The sequence below is a fragment of the Mustela putorius genome, unplaced genomic scaffold, assembly GCF_011764305.1.
Source record: "Mustela putorius furo isolate JIRA1106 unplaced genomic scaffold, ASM1176430v1.1 tig00000640_pilon_pilon_pilon, whole genome shotgun sequence".
Lineage (NCBI taxonomy): Eukaryota > Metazoa > Chordata > Mammalia > Carnivora > Mustelidae > Mustela > Mustela putorius.
This window is the reverse complement of record NW_025421432.1, coordinates 2262432-2281599: the sequence shown is the minus strand read 5'-3', so window position 1 is coordinate 2281599 and position 19168 is coordinate 2262432. Positions and strand designations below refer to the sequence as shown.

General features: G+C 38.4%; 1 protein-coding gene across 2 annotated transcripts in view; it reads right to left on the bottom strand.

Moving 5' to 3' along the window:
• Nucleotides 1-19168, bottom strand: part of TMTC2 (transmembrane O-mannosyltransferase targeting cadherins 2) — a 438609-nt gene that overhangs the window by 97641 nt on the left and 321800 nt on the right. For both annotated transcript variants that reach the window (XM_045082958.1, XM_045082959.1), the window contains one exon: nucleotides 556-637. In XM_045082958.1, coding sequence (XP_044938893.1) covers nucleotides 556-637 — 82 coding nt within the window. The remainder of the gene's footprint in view (nucleotides 1-555; nucleotides 638-19168) is intronic.

Below are 19168 nucleotides of genomic sequence, written 5' to 3'. Positions count from 1 at the left end.
ACTTGTTATGTAAGTTCACTCTGGGCTGATTAAGGCCAATGCTAACCTGAATGAGAAAGACATCTTTTACACTATTTATGGTTTATCCTTGACCCCAGTCTCAGGTATCTAGAGGACTGGGTACATTTTTTATTTTCCAGCAAGCTAGAACTTGTCATCAAAATGTAAACCTCCAAAACTTCAAAATGATAGATCAGTGAATAATACATTATCATTTACAAGTATAAGAGAGCTAATATTCTGGGTCCATACCTGCAAAGAGCAGGATGCTTTTCTGATGATCACTTATTTACATTTCACACTGGACTTGAAAGAGACAATTGTGAAAATGCCTCTCCCCACTGAAGTCCTATGAAAATTACTAATGGAAAATGTAATGCATAGCCCTCGAGAACATGACTGCTTTGAATGAGAAGCTAAGACTACAGCATGGGGCGAAATCTGGAGCAACGAAGCCCATGCCGTCTCAAAATGCTCTTTGCTGGCAAATCCTAAATCTTATACCAACATGAACAGTAAATGTGGGGGACGTGGAAAAAACTATCAACCACTCACCATAATGCATGTAACAGTTTCCTTTCGTGGGATCCAGCTCAATAGCCTTCAAGAAGAATTTTTCAGCCTCACTCTTACGACCCTTAAAAAACAGAGAAAATGGATGATTCAGCAGTAGATCGTGAAGGACCATTTACCTCCTGGGCCCAAATGAAGTAAGTAGACTCATGCCTACTTAGCAATCATCACACACACAAAAAAGTGTTTTGTTTTGTTTTGTTTTTTAAATTTTTAATCTAAACAAGGATGATCAAGGAGAGTATGCTGAGAGAAACGAATGAAGTCAGAACCCTGGGAAACACCAAAATTAGAAGAAAAGACAGTGAGAGTGAGTTCATCAAAGAGATCAGAGAAGAGGCCAGGAAGGCAAGAGAAAAAAGTAAAAAAAAAAAAAAGGATTTCACAAAAACCAAAAGGATGAGATAGTTTGAAGGAATGGTGGGAAACATCATTTTCATTTTCTATTTTATTATCTCCCTTCTGTTGGTTTCCTCTTCACTTCTTCTTCCTGGTAAAGAATTTGGAGCATTTTGGCTTTTGAGATGATTTTGTCCTAATGGCTCGCTTTACATATGAAGAAGTAGGTCACAGTTTGTTGAATCTCACACAACTACTGCTTATCTTTCATGACTAAAATACTCCTAAACCAGGATTTAATCTAAAGCTAGTGCTTCTTCCTAGCTATGGTTTTAATTTTAAGTAAGAAAGAAAGTAAGAAAAGAAAATAAGAAGAAAATAAGCAACAAGCAGGGGGAAAGACTTGTAGGCAATAGACTGACTTTTCATAAAATAATATGATTCCTGGTAGATCCTAAAACTGTATGCTCTTTACCGTGTTATAGCTTCTGAACTGAAATGGCCTACAGAGTAACACAAAGGGGTGGCTCGAGATAGAAGAGCCCCAAGGAGAACTTTCCCGGCGCAAAGCCTGTCTTGCTCTGTAAGGCTGGAATGAAGAGTTCTGCTGTCTGCGTGGCAGCAAGGCACTGGGTGGTGGACATCTCCAGAAGTCATGGTCTAGAGTGAAGAAAGCTCATCTGATCTCCTTGCTCCTTCTAACTTATACACCATCTACCACAGCAACTTCAGGCAATGTTTTTCTTTCTTCAGGTACTTTTTTAAACCACTGCTACAGAGATAAATCTTATAAAAGTATAGGTGTGTAATTGACCTACATTCCACCATTCAACTTTGACTCACTTCTCTGTCCACCCCTCCCTTTTTGTTCATTCATTCATTTAAAAAATCACTGTCCCTACATCCTCTATTCACCATTACTCTCCACAGTAGGGCCCAGCCTACATATAGTTTCTACCGTCTACAGCAGACGGCAGACAACTGACATCTTCATTTCTTCTGCTATTTTACTAATTCTACTCCAGTCAAGTAACTTCTCTTTAACTCACAAGTCTTGCAAAATACCCAAGAATTAAAATTTTAATTCCCTGCCATATTTCTCATAACATTGTAACATCAAAGGAAAGTACAGGCAAAGGCTCCCTACACATGTCATACTTTCATGAAGTTAGTAAGACTTAACAAGAATCTTACAAAGTTAGGATTCCATAAAATAATTAAATAACTGTACTGAATCAGGCCGAGTAATGTGTAAGTTTGGATCATAGGTTCTAGGCTGGTAGAACAGCTTCCCCATTGGTGTAGCCATGTGACCCTCAGAAAATTATATCATCTCGTAGCTGTAGTGTTCTCTATTACATAATTGAAGATAGGTGAAGCACAGAGAATTTCTGGGGCAGTGAAACTATTCTGTAGAATATAGAAATAATGGACACATGTCATTATATATTTGTCAAAACTCATAGACAACACTAATGCAGGTTGATAATGATAGGAAAACTGTGTAGGGTCATAGGAAGGTAAGGGAGTATTTGGAATTTGCGGAATTGGAAATTGCAGCTCAATTTCTTAAAACAACATTTTATTTATTTATTTGCGGGGGTGGGGGGGATGAAAATGGGGGGTTAAGGCAGAGGGAGAGGGAGAGAGATAATTCCAAGCAGACTCTACACCGACTACAGAGCATGATCCTATGACCCCAAGATCACAACCTGAGCTGAAATCAAGAGACTGATGCCCAACTGACTGAGCCACCCAGGTGCTCCTCAATTCTTTTTTATAAACCTTAAACTGCTCTAAAAATAAAGTGTATTAACTCTAAAAAGAAGATATCAATAACTCTAAAAAGAAGATATCAAATCTACTTCATAAAATCAGTAGATCACCTGAGACAAACTGAAAAAGTAGTTATTACGGTAAGTAGGTATGTTTGTAATACATGTTAACTATTACATATACACACATACAGTATAGAGAACACAGAATTCTAAATGTCAAAGAGTATTTTTTGTTATCTACACAGTCTCAGTAAGATGTGCTCAGCCTTTAAATCACCATTAGAAAATGATGTACAAAGAACTCACAGAAGATAATTAAAAAGATACAAAATGAAAACTATTCTTGTAAAGTCTGTACAAATGTTATGTGCAAAGATACAGAGGGTTGTGAAGCTTCTTCCACTTAAGTTTTTAAGTTTTTCAGGATAGAGAAGAAACTGGCTCATTTATCAATGTCACAGTAAACGGGGTTATAAAATGCTTGTGTGTAGTCCACTGGCAAAACAATAGTATGTAGCGCTAAAAACATGCACCAGATCTCAAAGGACAGTGGACTCTGGTTGCTCAGTGGACCAAATTATTAAAGGCAATGAGTCCCAACGTCTCTTAGATGTAAAATAAACACATCAAAGGCCAGAACAATCTTTCTTGCGGTAGAGGGGAGTACAAAACCATCATGCAAAAACCTATCTTTCTGCTTGGATCACTATTTATTTAGTCAAGTGCCAAATAATGAGGAGGAAAATCAAATCCTCACAAGAATATAAGAAATCAAGTCAACCACATGCATAAACCCACCACACACATATATTACTGTGTCTTAGGAAGAAAGATGGCACCTGGGAGGTTAACACTATGCTTAATCCAATTTATTCTTTCAACTGTAACTGTTTTAGGAAGATGGTAGTTAAGGAAGTAGAGAAGAAAAAGTAATTTCTCAGCAGGTTTTTCTTGGTGCTTTTAGGTTTTGTCAGCATTTTCTACAAGCAAGGACCATGGAGTACTTACTGGTTGTACAAACTCCTTGCATCTAGCACATTACTCATTTCGTATACTGGCTGATGTCTGAGCATGTGGGGTGGTTCAGAAAACCAAGTAAAAGGCACTGTGGTCAGCTGTGACAAATAAGGGAAATGTGAGTTGGGAGGCTCAGTTACTACCACCATCTCTGTGACTTGTTTATGTGCCTGTTCCTTTGTTTTTGTTGGTTAAAAATTATTTACTGAAGGCCTACTCTTTGCCCTGTACAGCTCTAAGTAACGGGGATGGAACTGTGAACAGCACAGCATGCTTGGCCTCGAGTCCTTCGTTGCAAGAAGCACATAACGAACACATAACCCAATAAGCAGGGGAATTAGTTACAGAGCACTGTGGGCAAACAATTTCTCCAATTCTCACTGAAAGAACTGGCCCAGAGACAACAAGCCTGTGTTTGAGTCTTGTCGAATCTACTTATTTAACAGTGAGAGTGACTTGGAGTATCTTTAGGAACACATCTGAGTCTCTTTTTCCTCATTTGGGAACGTAAACATAATTAATACCAATTTGGAGGATTGCTTAAAAAAAAAAAAATCACAAGTTGTAGGGAAATAACTAGCTTCGGATTTATCATACAAAACTCGGACATTCTTTGATATTTTTTTCCTTCTGTCTTTTCAAAAGAATCCTTCCTTCCAACTTCAATGCCACTATGTGGTTTTTACTTACCAAAATTTAAAAATCCTTTTCCAAATTTCATGTCATATAGAAAGTAAAAATTTTTTTAAAAAAAGATTTTATTTATTTATTTGTCAGAGAGAGAGATAGCACAAGCAGGGGGAGCAGCAGACAGAGGAAGAAGCAGGCTCCTTCCTGAGCAGGGAGCCCAATGTGGGACTGGATCCCAGGACTCTGGGATCATGACCTGACCTGAAGGCAGACGCATAATGGACTGAGCCACCCAGGTGTTCCTAGAAATTAAGTTTCACAATTTTTCTATAAAATGCTTCTCATTCCTGACACTTTCCCCTGCCTTAAGTCAAATCTCTTCTCATTTTGCCTCTAGAAGGACACAGATTTCAGACGTCCTGACCTAATAAACTTCATTTCGTCATATTAATTAATTTCTTAAGTGAAACTGTTTTTAGCTTCTGCTCTTGCTCAGAAATATTTTAATAGCTCCTAGTTTCCATACATTCTGTTTAATAATCAATTTAATTTTCAAAATCTTCCACAATCTAGCTCAAATCTTCCTGGAAAAATTCCCCTACCTTATCAGGCCAATTTCCTCATCTGCCTTATCCATAGCTCCTATGTCTTCCCTTAGTTATTTCTTCCAGTCTGTAATGTTGCTCATTTTTTCACTTGTTGTTATGCATTTTTTACCTCAAGCCTTAACTAAACACTCAGTTTTCTATAAGGCTTTCTGTGATGGCTGCAACTGCTAATAATTTCCTTTTTCTCTTAATTGTGATGATGTGATTACTTTTAAGAGTCCATACTAACATGCTAATTATATGACTTGAACTCTAAGATACTAGACCAAGTCCCTTTATATATAAAGTGCTTGGAGAGCAGATATTTAATTTGTACAAAATTGTAATTCTAGGTAAGTATTTACAGTTTGTACATGACTATTCACTGTACCCACACACAAGTCAGTTAAAACAGCAAAAACCCAGTATCCCAGAAAAAGGAGCAGTTGACAATGCAGGTGATTCAGAAGTCAAGGACATAAAACAGCTAGAGAAATTCTTGGCATAGTCCTAGACTAGACACTGTGCAGAGCATAGCGTCAGTCCTGAAAATTAAACAATTGGACCGTGAGCAGCACAGTGCGATCTGGGAGCAGTGGCTGTGGGATCAGAAGAGTGAGCAGGATGAGAAGAGAGAACTGACATTTCCCTGGACAAGGACAGGATCCATACCCAGGGATTAGAGCTTTGAGAGTATCAATATCCCTACATTATATTTACATTATATATTACTTGTAACACTATACTGAGTATTATAAACATAGACACAAGATAGCATTATTTAAATTTATGGAAAAATCATTAGGTCTTGTCAGGTCATCCCTCTCTTGACTGGCAGCAAGCAAACCTACACATGGTAGGTAAATAGTGAGTAAGGCTTATAGAGCCTGTTCCACGGTGTGGGAGTCACTTTCAGCTTATTTTGTTTCCTAATTAAACTGGATGCTACCCTCACTGTTCAGAAACTGATGCCCACCCACATGGGTGTACAAGGCAAGGAGCACCTCTTCTGATGCCTGAGTAACACTGCTCCCCACTACAAAATATACAAATATATATTTTTTCCATTTATTTATTTATATATATTATGGAGGGGGGCAGAGGGAGAGGGGGAGAGAGAATCTTAAGCAGGCTCCATGCCCAGTGCAGAGCCCAACATGGGGCTCAATTCCACAACCCTGAGATCATGACCTGAGCCCAAACCAAGAATGGATACTTAGTTTCCTGAGCTACCCAGTGCCCCTATACATAACTATTTTTTATATAAAAATATATACACTCCCACAAATATTCTTTTTTAAAAAATTTATTTATTTTCAGCATAACAGTATTCATTGTTTTTGCACCACACCCAGTGCTCCATGCAATACGTGCCCTCTCTAATACCACCACCTGGTTCCCTCAACCTCCCACCCCCCACCGCTTCAGACCCCTCAGATTGTTTTACAGAGTCCATAGTCTCCCATGGTTCACCTCCCCTTCCACTTTCCCCCAACTCCCTTCTCCTCTCTAACTCCCCTTGTCCTCCATGCTATTTGTTATGCTCCACAAATAAGTGAAACCATATGATAATTGACTCTCTCTGCTTGACTTATTTCAATCAGCATAATTTCTTCCAGTCCCATCCATGTTGCTACAAAAGTTGGGTATTCATCCTTTCTGATGGAGGCGTAATACTCCACTGTATATATGGACCACATATTCCTTATCCATCCGTCTGTTGAAAGGCATCTTGGTTCTTTCCACAGTTTGGCGACTGTGGCCATTGTTGCTATCAACATTGGGGTACAGATGGCCCTTCTTTTCACTACATCTGTATTTTGGGGATAAATACCCAGTAGTGCAATTGCAGGGTCATAGGGAAGGTCTATTTTTAATTTCTTGAGGAATCTCCTCACTGTTCTCCAAAGTGACTGCACCAACTTGCATTCCCACTAACAGTGGAAGAGGGTTCCCCTTTCTCCACATCCCCTCCAAAACATGTTGTTTCCTGTCTTGCTAATTTTGGCCATTCTAGCTGGTGTAAGGTGATATCTCAATGTGGTTTTAATTTGAATCTCCCTGATGGCTAGTGATGATGAACATGTTTTCATGTGTCTGATAGCCATTTGTATGTCTTCATTGGAGAAGTGTCTGTTCATATCTTCTGCCCATTTTTTGATATGATTATCTGTTTTGTGTGTGTTGAGTTTGAGGAGTTCTTTATAGATCCTGGGTATCAACCTTGCAACAGCAATCAGACAACAAAGAGAAATGAAAGGTATCCAAATTGGCAATGAAGAAGTCAAACTGTCTCTCTTCAAAGATGACATGATTCTTTATATGGAAAACCCGAAACTACTAGAACTCATACAGTAATTCAGTAACATTGCAGGATACAAAGTCAATGTACAGAAATCAGTGGCTTTCTTATACACTAACAATGAAAATACAGAAAGGGAAATTAGAGAATCGATTCCATTTACTATTGCACCAAGAACCATAAGATATCTGGGAATAAACCTAACCAAAGAGGTAAAGGAACTGTACTCGAGGAACTACAGAACATTCCTGAAATAAATTGAAGAAGACACAAAAAGATGGAAGACCATTCCATGCTCTTGGATCGGAAGAATAAACATTGTTAAAATGTCTATACTGCCTAGAGCAATCTATACTTTTAATGCCATTCCGGTCAAAATTCCACCGGTATTTTTCAAAGAGCTGGAGCAAATAATCCTAAAATTTGTATGGAATCAGAAGAGACCCTAAATCGCTAAGCAAATGTTGAAAAACAAAAATAAAACTGGGGGCATCACGTTACCTGATTCCAAGCTTTACTACAAAGCTGTGATCACCAAGACAGCATGGTGCTGGCATAAAAACAGATACATAGACCAGTGGAACAGAGTAGAGAGCCCAGATATGGACCCTCAATTCTATGGTCAAATAATCTTCAACAAGACAGGAAAAAATATACAGTGGAAAAAAGACAGTCTCTTCAATAAATGGTGCTGGGAAAACTGGACAGCTATATGAAGAAGAATGAAACTCAACCATTCTCTTACACCGTACACAAAGATAAACTCAAAATGGATAAAAGACCTCAACGTGAGACAGGAATCCATCAGAATCCTAGAGGAGAACATAGGCAGTAATCTCTTCGATATCAGCCACAGCAACTTCTTTCAAGATATGTCTCCAAAGGCAAAGGAAACAAAAGCGAAAACAAACTTTTGGGACTTCATCAAAATCAAAAGCTTCTGCACAGCAAAGGAAACAGTCAACAAAACAAAGAGGCAACCCACGGAATGGGAGAAGATATTTGCAAATGACAGTACAGACAAACGGTTGATATCCAGGATCTATAAAGAACTCCCACAAATATTCTTAACTCTCAGAGCTCTTAGGAATACTAAGTATGAGAGAGAGTTACACTGGGGATGCCTGGGTGGCTCAGTCGGTTAAGTCTGCCTTGGACTCAGGTCATGATTTCAGGATCCTGGGATCGAGCCCCACATCAGGCTCCCTGCTGAGCAGGGAGTCTGCTTCTCCCTCTGCCCCTCACTCCGCTCCTACTCTCTCTCTCTCACTCTCTTTCTCAAAGGAATAAATAAAATCTTTAAAAAAAAAAAGAGAGAATTACCCTATTAGGCTTTAGCTTGAATTGTTATAGTTGAAAAAGTAAACCATACCACAAATTTTGTATATACTTTTTAAAATAATAAATAAGCCATTATATCAACCACCCCCCATAAAGTGTGTCTTAATCCTATAACTCAGAATTTACTGAATGACACCAAAAAACATCAAGATTTGGCATTATTGCATTGCATTATATACATATGTGTGTATATATATACATATATATATAGTATATTTACATATATAAATTAGGAGGAGTCAAGATGGCGGAGAAGTAGCAAGCTGAGACTGCTTCAGCTAGCCGGAGATCAAATAGATAGCTTATCTAAAGATTGCAAACACCTGAAAATCCATCGGCAGATCGAAGAGAAGAAGAACAGCAATTCTGGAAACAGAAAAACAACCACTTTCTGAAAGGTGTTTTCTTTTTTTAAAAATTCTTTTCTTTTTTTTTCTTTTTCTTTTTTCTTTTTTTTTTTCTTTTTCTTCTTTCTTCCTTTTTGAACCTCTTTTTATCCCCTTTCTCCCCACTCACGATTTAGGATCTCTTCTAATTTGGTTAAAGCATTTTTTCCTGGGGTTGTTGCCACCCTTTTAGTATTTTACTTGCCCCTTCATTTACTCTTATCTGGACAAAATGACAAGACGTAAAAATACATATATAAATTATATAAATATATAAACATGTATATATTTCTTAAATTTATATATTTATACATGAATGTAATTAGTGTATTAATCTTATTATGAACTAAATTGCTCCCAGAAGACTTTACCTGTCCTTCAACAGTAATCCAAGCATTACATAAATAAAACCAGTCATAAAAGAACTAGGCTATCACTTTTGTCTTTATAGAACTTAACAGCTTATAGTTACTCCTTAGTTATTTAGTTCACATGCTCACATGTTTTCAGTAAAGTGCAGAGCTGTGAACAAAGTAGTAATTTCTCCACTTTACATCTGAAAACTTAACATGAACTATTTTCTATAAAATCATAAAAACAGTTCCTCAGGACAAGTCTAATTTGCAATCAAGTATTTATAATGTAGCCAGGGACTACCTGTGTCTTCAGTGTTGGTTGGAGTCCCAGTTAGGATAACTAGACAATTTCCCCTCAGTGTCCCTGGTCCTTATTTAGAGGCTGCTATAAGTTTAATATAGAAGCCTTTTGCAGTTGTGTACCCACAGGCTACTTCTGGACATGTTAGCATTTACTCTTGGAACATGTCTGACAGTTACGAATAGTGGTCATTTTTCACAACCAACGAAATTCACACCTTCATTTCACACACAAGTGTCTATCTGTAGGGTCAATACATAAGAAAGGGAGGCAGCCATACAAGAAGTCCAAAATCTTAAGTATAGCTTGGTAAATGTGTTGTTTAAACATGGATTGTGGTTTAATGAGTGCAAAAGGAAGAACAAGCAACTAAAAATATACTCTTGAAAAATTAATTTGTGAAGACCACCACTTACCAAAGGAAAGGGCATTATTTGATAGTCTATTTTAACATCACCATGTTTATGTATGAAGTGCCTTGAGGAAATAAAGGTGCTTCCTTCTCAAAAGACCAAAAAAAAAAAAAAATTATTCAAAAAAGCCTGATAATTCAACTAATTTTTACAAACCAAGATGATTTACATCAAACCATTTATTTCTCATACCCCTCTAGTTATTATATATTATCAACCAAAGCTAACTTACAGGCAAAGTAGAAAGATAGGACAGTGGTAACTTTAGTGATGAAATATTTCATCTCCATACCACTAAAATAGTCTTTCCCTCTTGAAGTGATAAGAAACAATTTGATTTGGAATCACTGGAAGATAGATGGTTGATGAATTGGTTACAGGTAGAACATGAAAACAGGAATCAAAGATAAGTTGACATCTGTGGCTTGTAACATCTAGGTGAAGGCAGATTCACTTATTCAAATGGGAAAGAGTTAAGTGTTGGTAGGAAGGTAAACACACAGTGGAGTGATCAAGTTCTACTTGATTAAGATGTTAGGGCAGGAGAGTATGGAGAACTAATTTAGGTAAGACTGACCAGATAGGAGGCCACAGACCAAGCACTGGCAGGGAGAAAGAACACTTGATACCTGGTACCTTGCTTTATAAGAAAGTAAAAGGAGAAAACTTGCAAGAATGCCAAGAAGGGAGGGGGGGGAAGAAAAACAAAACAAAAAGAGCTTTTATATTATAATGTTTTCAATAACAGAGAAAATACATATCTTACAATAACTTTAACTTGGCTTTCATAAATATTTAAAATAATAATTCAAAAAAAATCTAAATTATATGTTGCTTTCTACACTGCTTTGATGTTATGAGTAAAAAAGTTAGATTTTAGGGGCACCTGGGTTGCTCAGTGGGTTAAAGCCTCTGCCTTCAGTTCAGGTCATGATCCCAGGGTCCTGGGATTGACCCCTGCATCAGGCTCTGCTCTGCAGGTAGCCTATTCCCCTCCCCCCACCCCCACCCACCCCACCTGCCTCTTTGCCTACTTGTGATCTCTGTCAAATAAATAAAGAAAATCTTTGAAAAAAAAGTTAGATTTTAGGGTGTAAATACAAACAGCTAATTTCTAAAATGTTATATAACTGAAGGTGTTTAGCTTCAGATTTCCTGTTATATTACAAGTGTTCATTTCCTTTCTACATCTGTTCACTTGTATATTTTCCCTTCAAGCTTAAAGAGGTCATCCACACATACTGTAATAACATTTCAGTGGGAGATAATTAATTTGATAGGATACATCCACATCCCAAGCTCCATCTGGACAAATTGCTTTGCTTGTTATACTGCCTTGTTATACTATGCTCAATGTCAAGTTAAAATCAACATATTACCATAATTCTTCTTCATTCATAATAGTTTATAAGAATATTCAGATATTTTATTAAAATGTCTGATGAAGTGGTGGTAAAGTAAAAAATTTTATTTGAATCAAATTTATAATTACACTACAGATAAATGTCCTGTAATATTTTACTTTACTAAACATTTTACTTTAATAAAACTTTACTTTTTTTTTTTTTTAAGATTTTATTTATTTATTTGACAGACAGAGATCACAAGTAGGCAGAGAGAGAGGAGGAAGCAGGCTTCCCGCTAAGCAGAGAGCCCAATGCGGGGCTCGATCCCAGGACCCTGAGATCATGACCTGAGCCAAAGGCAGAGGCTTTAACCCACTGAGCTACCCAGGCGCCCCTAAGATTTTACTTTAATAAAATTATGCCAGTCATTTTTGGGGGCACGTGGGTGGCACAGTCAGTTAAGCATCTGACTCCTGGTTTTGGCTCAGGTTGTGATCTCATGGTTGTGAGATGGAGCCCAGCACTGGGTCCATACTCAGCGGGGAGACTGTATGGAATTCTCTCTCCCTTTGCCTCTGCCCCCTCTTCTTTATCTCAAATAAATAAATCTTACACAAAATAAATTGTCAATCACTTTAAAATATTAATATTGTCTATTTTTATTATTATATTTTTATTAACATGTAATGTATTATTTGCCCCAGGGTTATAGGTCTGTGAATCATCAGTCTTACCTACTTCACAGCACTCACTATAGCGCAAACCTTTCCCAATGTCCATAACCCAGTCACCCTATCGTTGCCCCCCAACTCCCCAACAACCCTCAGTTTGTTTTGTGAGATTAAGAGTCCCTTATGGTTTGTCTCCCTCCTGATCCCATCTTGTTTCATTTTTTTTCCTTCCCTACCCCCAAACCCCCCCCACTGCCTCTCAAATTCCTCATATCAGGGAGATCATATGATAAAAAATTTGTTATATTTAGATGTTAAGAGTAATGCATGTAATTTATCTTTAAATCACAAATAGAGAAATATTTGTTCTTAATTAAAATAATGAACTTTTAGCAATTCCTTAAATTTATTCACTGGGTTTCTTAATTCAACAAATATTTATCGGGTACCTATCATGTGCCTATCACTGTGTTATGCACCAGGATGAAAATGGTGAATAAAGACATAACCTCTGCCAAAAATAAGGGCTATGGAATTTCAGTTAGAACAGCTGACCCAACCAAGCTGAGTACTTGGAAGGAAAAGTTTTAAAAGGGAATTGCTGCTTGCTCTAAAAATCTGAAAGGTGTGTATGATCAACAAGTTGAAGGGGAGAAAAAGTATTCTAAGTTGAGACACAGCAAAGGCAAAATCTCTGGGGCAGGAACACAAACTCACTGTATAGAGCCCAGGATGAGGGAGACAGAGAAAGGATGGGCCATTTGAAAACGCAAGGAACAGTAAAGCACACCTGGTTTATGGGTTCTAAGATGCAGGCTGTCATTATCTGCTCTGTTAATACCACTCTGAGGGCAGCATGGCTTCTGGGTTGGAGTGGGATCAGAAGGCATGGGGGCAGATTCGTTGAGGCTTTTAAAAAAGCAGTGATGGGGTTGCTCATGGAGATAAAGAATACTGGACAGACATGAGGGATATTTAGAAACTACAGATAAAACTACCTGGTGGATAGGAAAGGGAGAGGGTATGATGAGGGGACGGAGGTAACAAAAATGACCTCTACGATCCTGACTGTGAAACTGACGGAAGAAAAAAGCAAAAAGAAAAAAGCATATAAACAATGGAGGAAGAAGACTAGGGAAAGGCAGTAAGACTAGTTTTAAAAATTGTAAAGATCGAGGTACATTTGGGACATACGAGATGCCAAGAAAGAAGTTTGTTAATAAGGCTGAATCAAAAGGCTGGAGGTAGAGTAAAATAGTATTTCAGGAAAATAGAAATAGTCAATTAGGTCAAATGCTGAAAAGCATCTACTGGATTTAATGACACAGAGATTACTGGTAACCTCAGTAAGGCATGTTTTCATGGAATAATAAATCCTGAAGCCAAAAGGAGGTGGGGTAAAGTTTGAGGGGTGGGGATGGGGACATGGATAATGTGCATAGACAGCGCCGTCGGCATGTATGTCTGGCTGTAAAGGAGCGGGGAAGCGACAATGTCAGTGGAAGGGGAGGAGACACACGGGGTGTTCTAAAAAAGAACATAGAAATCAAAACATTAAGTCACAACCAGACATAAAAAATAATGCCCAAGTTTTTTTGTTGTTGTTTTTTTTTTATCCTTAGTTTAATTGAACATTCATAGGAAAAATAACCCCAATCAATTTTTGGATGTATTGGATAATTTTCCAATCATGGCCTTGGCCAAATTAAACCTGCCCAGAACTTTTACCCAAGTCCTTTCCTCCTGGGTGCTCTAACAATGACTTGATCCCTGCTTCTGTAGTGACACTTAACATAAACATTCTAATTATCATTTGTTATCCTCTTTTCTAATTGTGAACCACTTCAGGAGAATTGTTGGATCAACACTTAGCCAAGGGCCAGATGCATAGTAGGTGGTCATAAATGCATAAAAATCTTAAGTATCTTGGAAAGGCAAACACTAAAAACACATTTCTTAAAAGCATATTCTCATTGGGATTGTTGCTTCAGTGATAAAAGGACACAGCCTCCAGTGGGTAAATCTGATGAAATCATGAGGCCAGACTGATACCCAAAACATCCCTACGGTCATTATTGTCAACACCTCCATTATACCAGGGAGAGGAAAAAAAAGAAATCACAACTTTTATCAGCATTCTGGGGTCCATAAGATGGCACCAGAAGTTCATAAAAATTGGTTTCCAACAGGAAACTTGACTAGGATGGATAAACTGGTCAATGTGATTTGATCTCCGTTTAGACAATTAGGGCAACTGAAACGTCCCTGAATCTCAGCTCCTCACAAGTCCAACCATTCAGCTGGGCTGGTTTGTGCACAGAGTGCTTCTTGTTTGTGTCAGGACCCGTTTCAAGAACATTGGCTGCATCACTCCCTCCCAAACTCTTTAGCAATAGCATGGGAAGCAGCTCTGCTGCTTGCCCCCCCACCCCCCCAAGGCAGCCTTGGCTCACACAGCCGAGTTGACACACTTGCTGCAGAAGCTTAAATCCCATGGGGATGGTTAGGAAAGCTGCCTTGTGAGAGTGGAAAAGCAGGAGCCTCAACCACAGCTGCTTTGCAGCTGGGTCACAAAGGAGAGCAAGAAATCCCTCGACACCATAAAAGGTAGCGAATGATGGGAAGGCAATCTCAGCGCGTCCATTTGTCACTGGCTGGGAGCCACTGGCTCTCAAATCCACATGCTCTCACAAGAGGATAAAGCCAGATGTAAATAATTCCCTAATTTTATACTTTTTTTTTTTTTTTTGTAGAAAGCTTCAGCAGTAAAGGAGAAAGACAGTTATTTGATTTATTTAGACCCACCCAAAATTTCTTTGATGAGTTAACCAGGGTACTGAAGAAAACACTGGATTTAGTAACAGAAATCTGAATTCTAGTCCAGTTCTGGTACCAAAAAGGTGAAACCAAGGAAAGCCACTAATTTGAATAGGTTTCATTTTCTTTATTTGTTGGTCGAAGGACCTAGGCTAACCAAACTCTATTGGCTACAACTCCCTGCTTAAAAAGTGAAATTCAATTCCGGGACTCAATCATTGGTTTAAAATTCAGATTAAAGAAAAGTTGAATTCTTAATTTTGCTTCCACTGTTTTTCAGTCTATGAGAGGGAAGAGTAATTGGCCCTTTTGCCCCAGAGCCAGTTAGCTAACACTGAGGTCGGGGGTAGCAGCTGAGACTAAAAATCAAGTGTAGCTTATTCTACGTACTAACAAATGAAAATAAATGGAGTTTGGATAAATGATCCATTTATCTTCTTTTGAAAGTACTTTCAAGGGAAAGATGCCTGTCACAGGTGGAATGTTCTAGAAAAGTTCTTCCACCAACCAGGACACATGTATATTGGAAGTATATACTATACTTGTAAGTAATTCCGGTTTGCCTGAAAATACCCTGTCTATACCCACTGTTCTAGAGTATAAAACACATCACCCCCTTCCTGGTTTGGACAAAAATTCTATAGTAAACCTGATTCTTTCTTAGTCTCTCACAAGCGTTGACCTAAATTAGAAGAGTCAAACCAGGGCCTTTGTACGCCGGCACTGTCCCACCAGAGGGAACCTCTAGGCTCCATTAGCAGCATCCGTGAGGTCTCACGGTGACCTCGGCCTCCCATTCCTCAACACGGTCCTAACAAAGAAGGCATTAACAAAGATATCCTTTCACAGCACAAGACCTTGGGATATTTGTCAGGCATAATTAAGTTTCCATTCATCTCTGCTTCCCAAAACACATTTTTCAAGTAGTCTGTTGTCTCAGCACATTACAATTCTGCTTTTATAAGTTCTAGAATAAGAACAGAAACATGACAGAACGGCTCGCTCTGTGCCCGGCACTGTGCCAACCGCTTCCCACGGATTATCATACTCCCTCAGAGATAGTACCAGTATCTGTTTTATGAAATAAGAAACTGAGGCCCAGAGAGGTTAAGTACCTGGCCCCAGGTACAAAAGCTACATCTGGCTGAGCTGCGGTTCAAACAGAGACATTCTGGCTGCAAACTTTGTGTCCTTACATTATAACCTTGGTCGGGAAGTCAATTAACAGGAATCATTGTGCTATTTGAAGATAATCTCTGCAAAGCCGGGGTCCACCCATCCATCTCTTCCTCATGGTGTATTCTGAGAGTACCTACCACAGGCCTACCACCGTGTCAGGCACAGGATAGGGGAAGATAAAATGATACCACTCCTGCTCTCAGAAACTGAGTAATATCACGGTGACTCTGGAAGCAGGCCCTCACCAATTGCAAGATAATACTTAAAAGGGCTCTTGTTAGACATATGCTTAGTACATAAGGAGAGAACAGAAACCAAGACATCTATTCTGCCTGCATGAGTCAGGGGAGGTCTCAAAAAGGAGGTGGTATACTTCAGCTGGCTCACAGATGGAGGAAAAGTTGGCCAGAAATCAAGACAACTGACTATCCACTCAGTCCAAGTGCTGGTGGCTTAAAAGTTCTCTTTATAAGATCCAAGTAAAGAAAATTATTTCAAAAATCAGTCTAATGGAGAATTTTTTCCTTGACTTGCCACCATTCAAAGGACCTGTAGCTTACAAAGGTTCATTTGATACCAACTCAAAACACATCTCTTTGATAAAATAAGGTTATTTGACAACAACCCTTAGCCAATACCTACTTTCTGTCAGGCCAGTGAATCTTGGGCAACCTTCTGTGAATAATAATTTTCTGTGACTTACAAAAAAGATCTAATGCAAACCGCATTGTTTAATAAACAACACTCTTTCACTTTAATTTCCAAGAGTGTGAAGGAGACAGAGGTAGTACATACAAGATTACAAGAATCTTTAAACTAGGTGGGAAGGGGAAAACATACACACACATACAAGCAGCAAATGGTCAGAGGCTGGCACATTACCAGCAGGACGGTTTGTATATATAAATGCGCATGACAAGCATATCGCTGAACTGGCTCATTCCCAAGTCCTAGCAGTACAGTGTGCTAGTTGACAAACACATGGATTTTGGCATTACTGCAAAATAAAACTCTATTTTCTTTCTTTCTTACAGTATGAGAAAAACGTGTAAAATCACAAGAAAATATGGGCCACTAATAGGAAAATTTGAGTAGAGAGATGGCATGGAGATGGGAGAAGAGGCTGTCTGAACTTCTTTGCCTCTAGATGGACAATTTAATAGTAGTTTAGCTCAAGGCGAAATGATCACTGTCAACATCTCAGAGCCTCTTGACTTTGGTAGGAAAAATAGGTGATGAAGGCTGCAGAGAACTCATTAAGCATCAACCTCCAGAACTGTCTTCATCACATTCTGAAGTTTGACATCTCAGCTGGCAGGTGTATCTGTGAGATCCAGGAGGGACTGATCTGACACACCAAATCATGAGAGCATTTTTAGCAAAGCAGTGCAAAGGTATATAGGATGGCAGTGTAGTCAGCTTGACACCATTCCTTGCTATAAATACAGAGGAGGTGTTGCAAGAAACATACTGACCTACTCAAATGCTGGAAATGGAATGCATGTGCACTTTGGGGGTACATGACTCCAGGCCATGAAAACACAAACATGGTACTCTGAAGACTTGGGGAAAGATATAAGCTATTAAATCACCTAACCATTTAAAGCAGTTTTTATTTAAAAATAAGCATAGATGTGTTATAGTGGACACCTGATGAGATCAGTCAGTAGAACATGTGACTCTTGATCTTAGGGTCATGAGTTTAAGCCCCCACATTGGGCATGGAGTCTACTTAAAAAATAATAATAATAAAAAAAAAAGAGTGGGGGAGAGAAACACTGACAAAGAAAGAGGGATACAGGCTTGGAAATAACATAGATCTGAGTGTAATCTCCTCAAGAATAATCCCTAAATAGCTGGGCTACTTGAGCAAATTATTTAATGTATCTAGAAATTTAGTTCCTTGCAGGGATAAGAATGATACTTCCTGATGAAGCTCATAACTGAGATAGATCATGCAAAGCTCTTAAAACAGGATGTGGTATACAGTAAGTGATCAACATATGTTAGCTATCATGATGTCTGTATAATATGAATACCAATAGCTACTGTTCAGTATCTTAAAAGGATTAAGTGAACTAAAATATATTTTAAAAAGCATAGCACTGCAACACATTGTAAGCACTCTAAGAAAAACTTAATTCTATTCTTAACTAGAACTTTTATACTTAAATCCATTTGTTCAAAGGTAAGTCAGAGAAAAAGAGGATTTATTTTTCAAGTATTTTACATAGCATTCTTATAACACACCCACATGAAGAACTTGGTGACTCAAAATACTGTTATCAACCAAATTGTCTCTTGTTCTGAAATGCCTTAGAATGTCGTAGGCAAAATCCAACTTTGAGCTCAGAGAATTTGAAGCAAAGACAAAACAGAGAGAATACCGAAGCTCAAAACTGTTACAGTAAAAATAAATTAGAACCACTTTTGATAAAATTGGGAAATCCATATAAATACCAGTGACAGTTTAAGAACACGTTTCCCCCCATCCGGAAATATGTATTTTCCAAAAGGTCCATTTTCGCTTCTTAAATCCTGCCATGATTTGGCAAGGCCAGGCTGAAGTAGCTGGCATGGTTCAAGCTGCTACTGATCTTAGAATGATAAGTAGGAGAATTATCATTGACTCTCAGTATTTCAATATGCAGATGCCTGGTATTTCACGGAAGGAAATTTTAATCAAAATATAATTCTCTTCAAACCTGTCGTGCTTCACACTTAGTTTTCTTTCTTTCTTTATTTTTAATTGTGTTATGTTAATCACCATATAGTACATCATTAGTTTTTGATGTGGTGTTCCATGACTCATTGTTTGCATGTAACACACAGTGCTCCATGCAATCTGTGCCCTCCTTAATACCCACCACCAGGCTTACCCATCCCCGCATCCCTCTCCCCTCTAAAACCCTCAGTTTGTTTCCCAGAGTCCATAGTCTCTCATGGTTAGTCTCTTACTCTGATTTCTTCCTCTTCCTTCTCCTAATGTCCTCCAGGCTATTCCTTTTGTTCCACAAAAAATGAAACCATATGTTAATTGACTCTCTCTGTTTGACTTATTTCACTTAGCAAAATCTCCTCCAGTCCCATCCATGTTGATGCAAAGGTTGGGTATTCATCCTTTCTGATGGC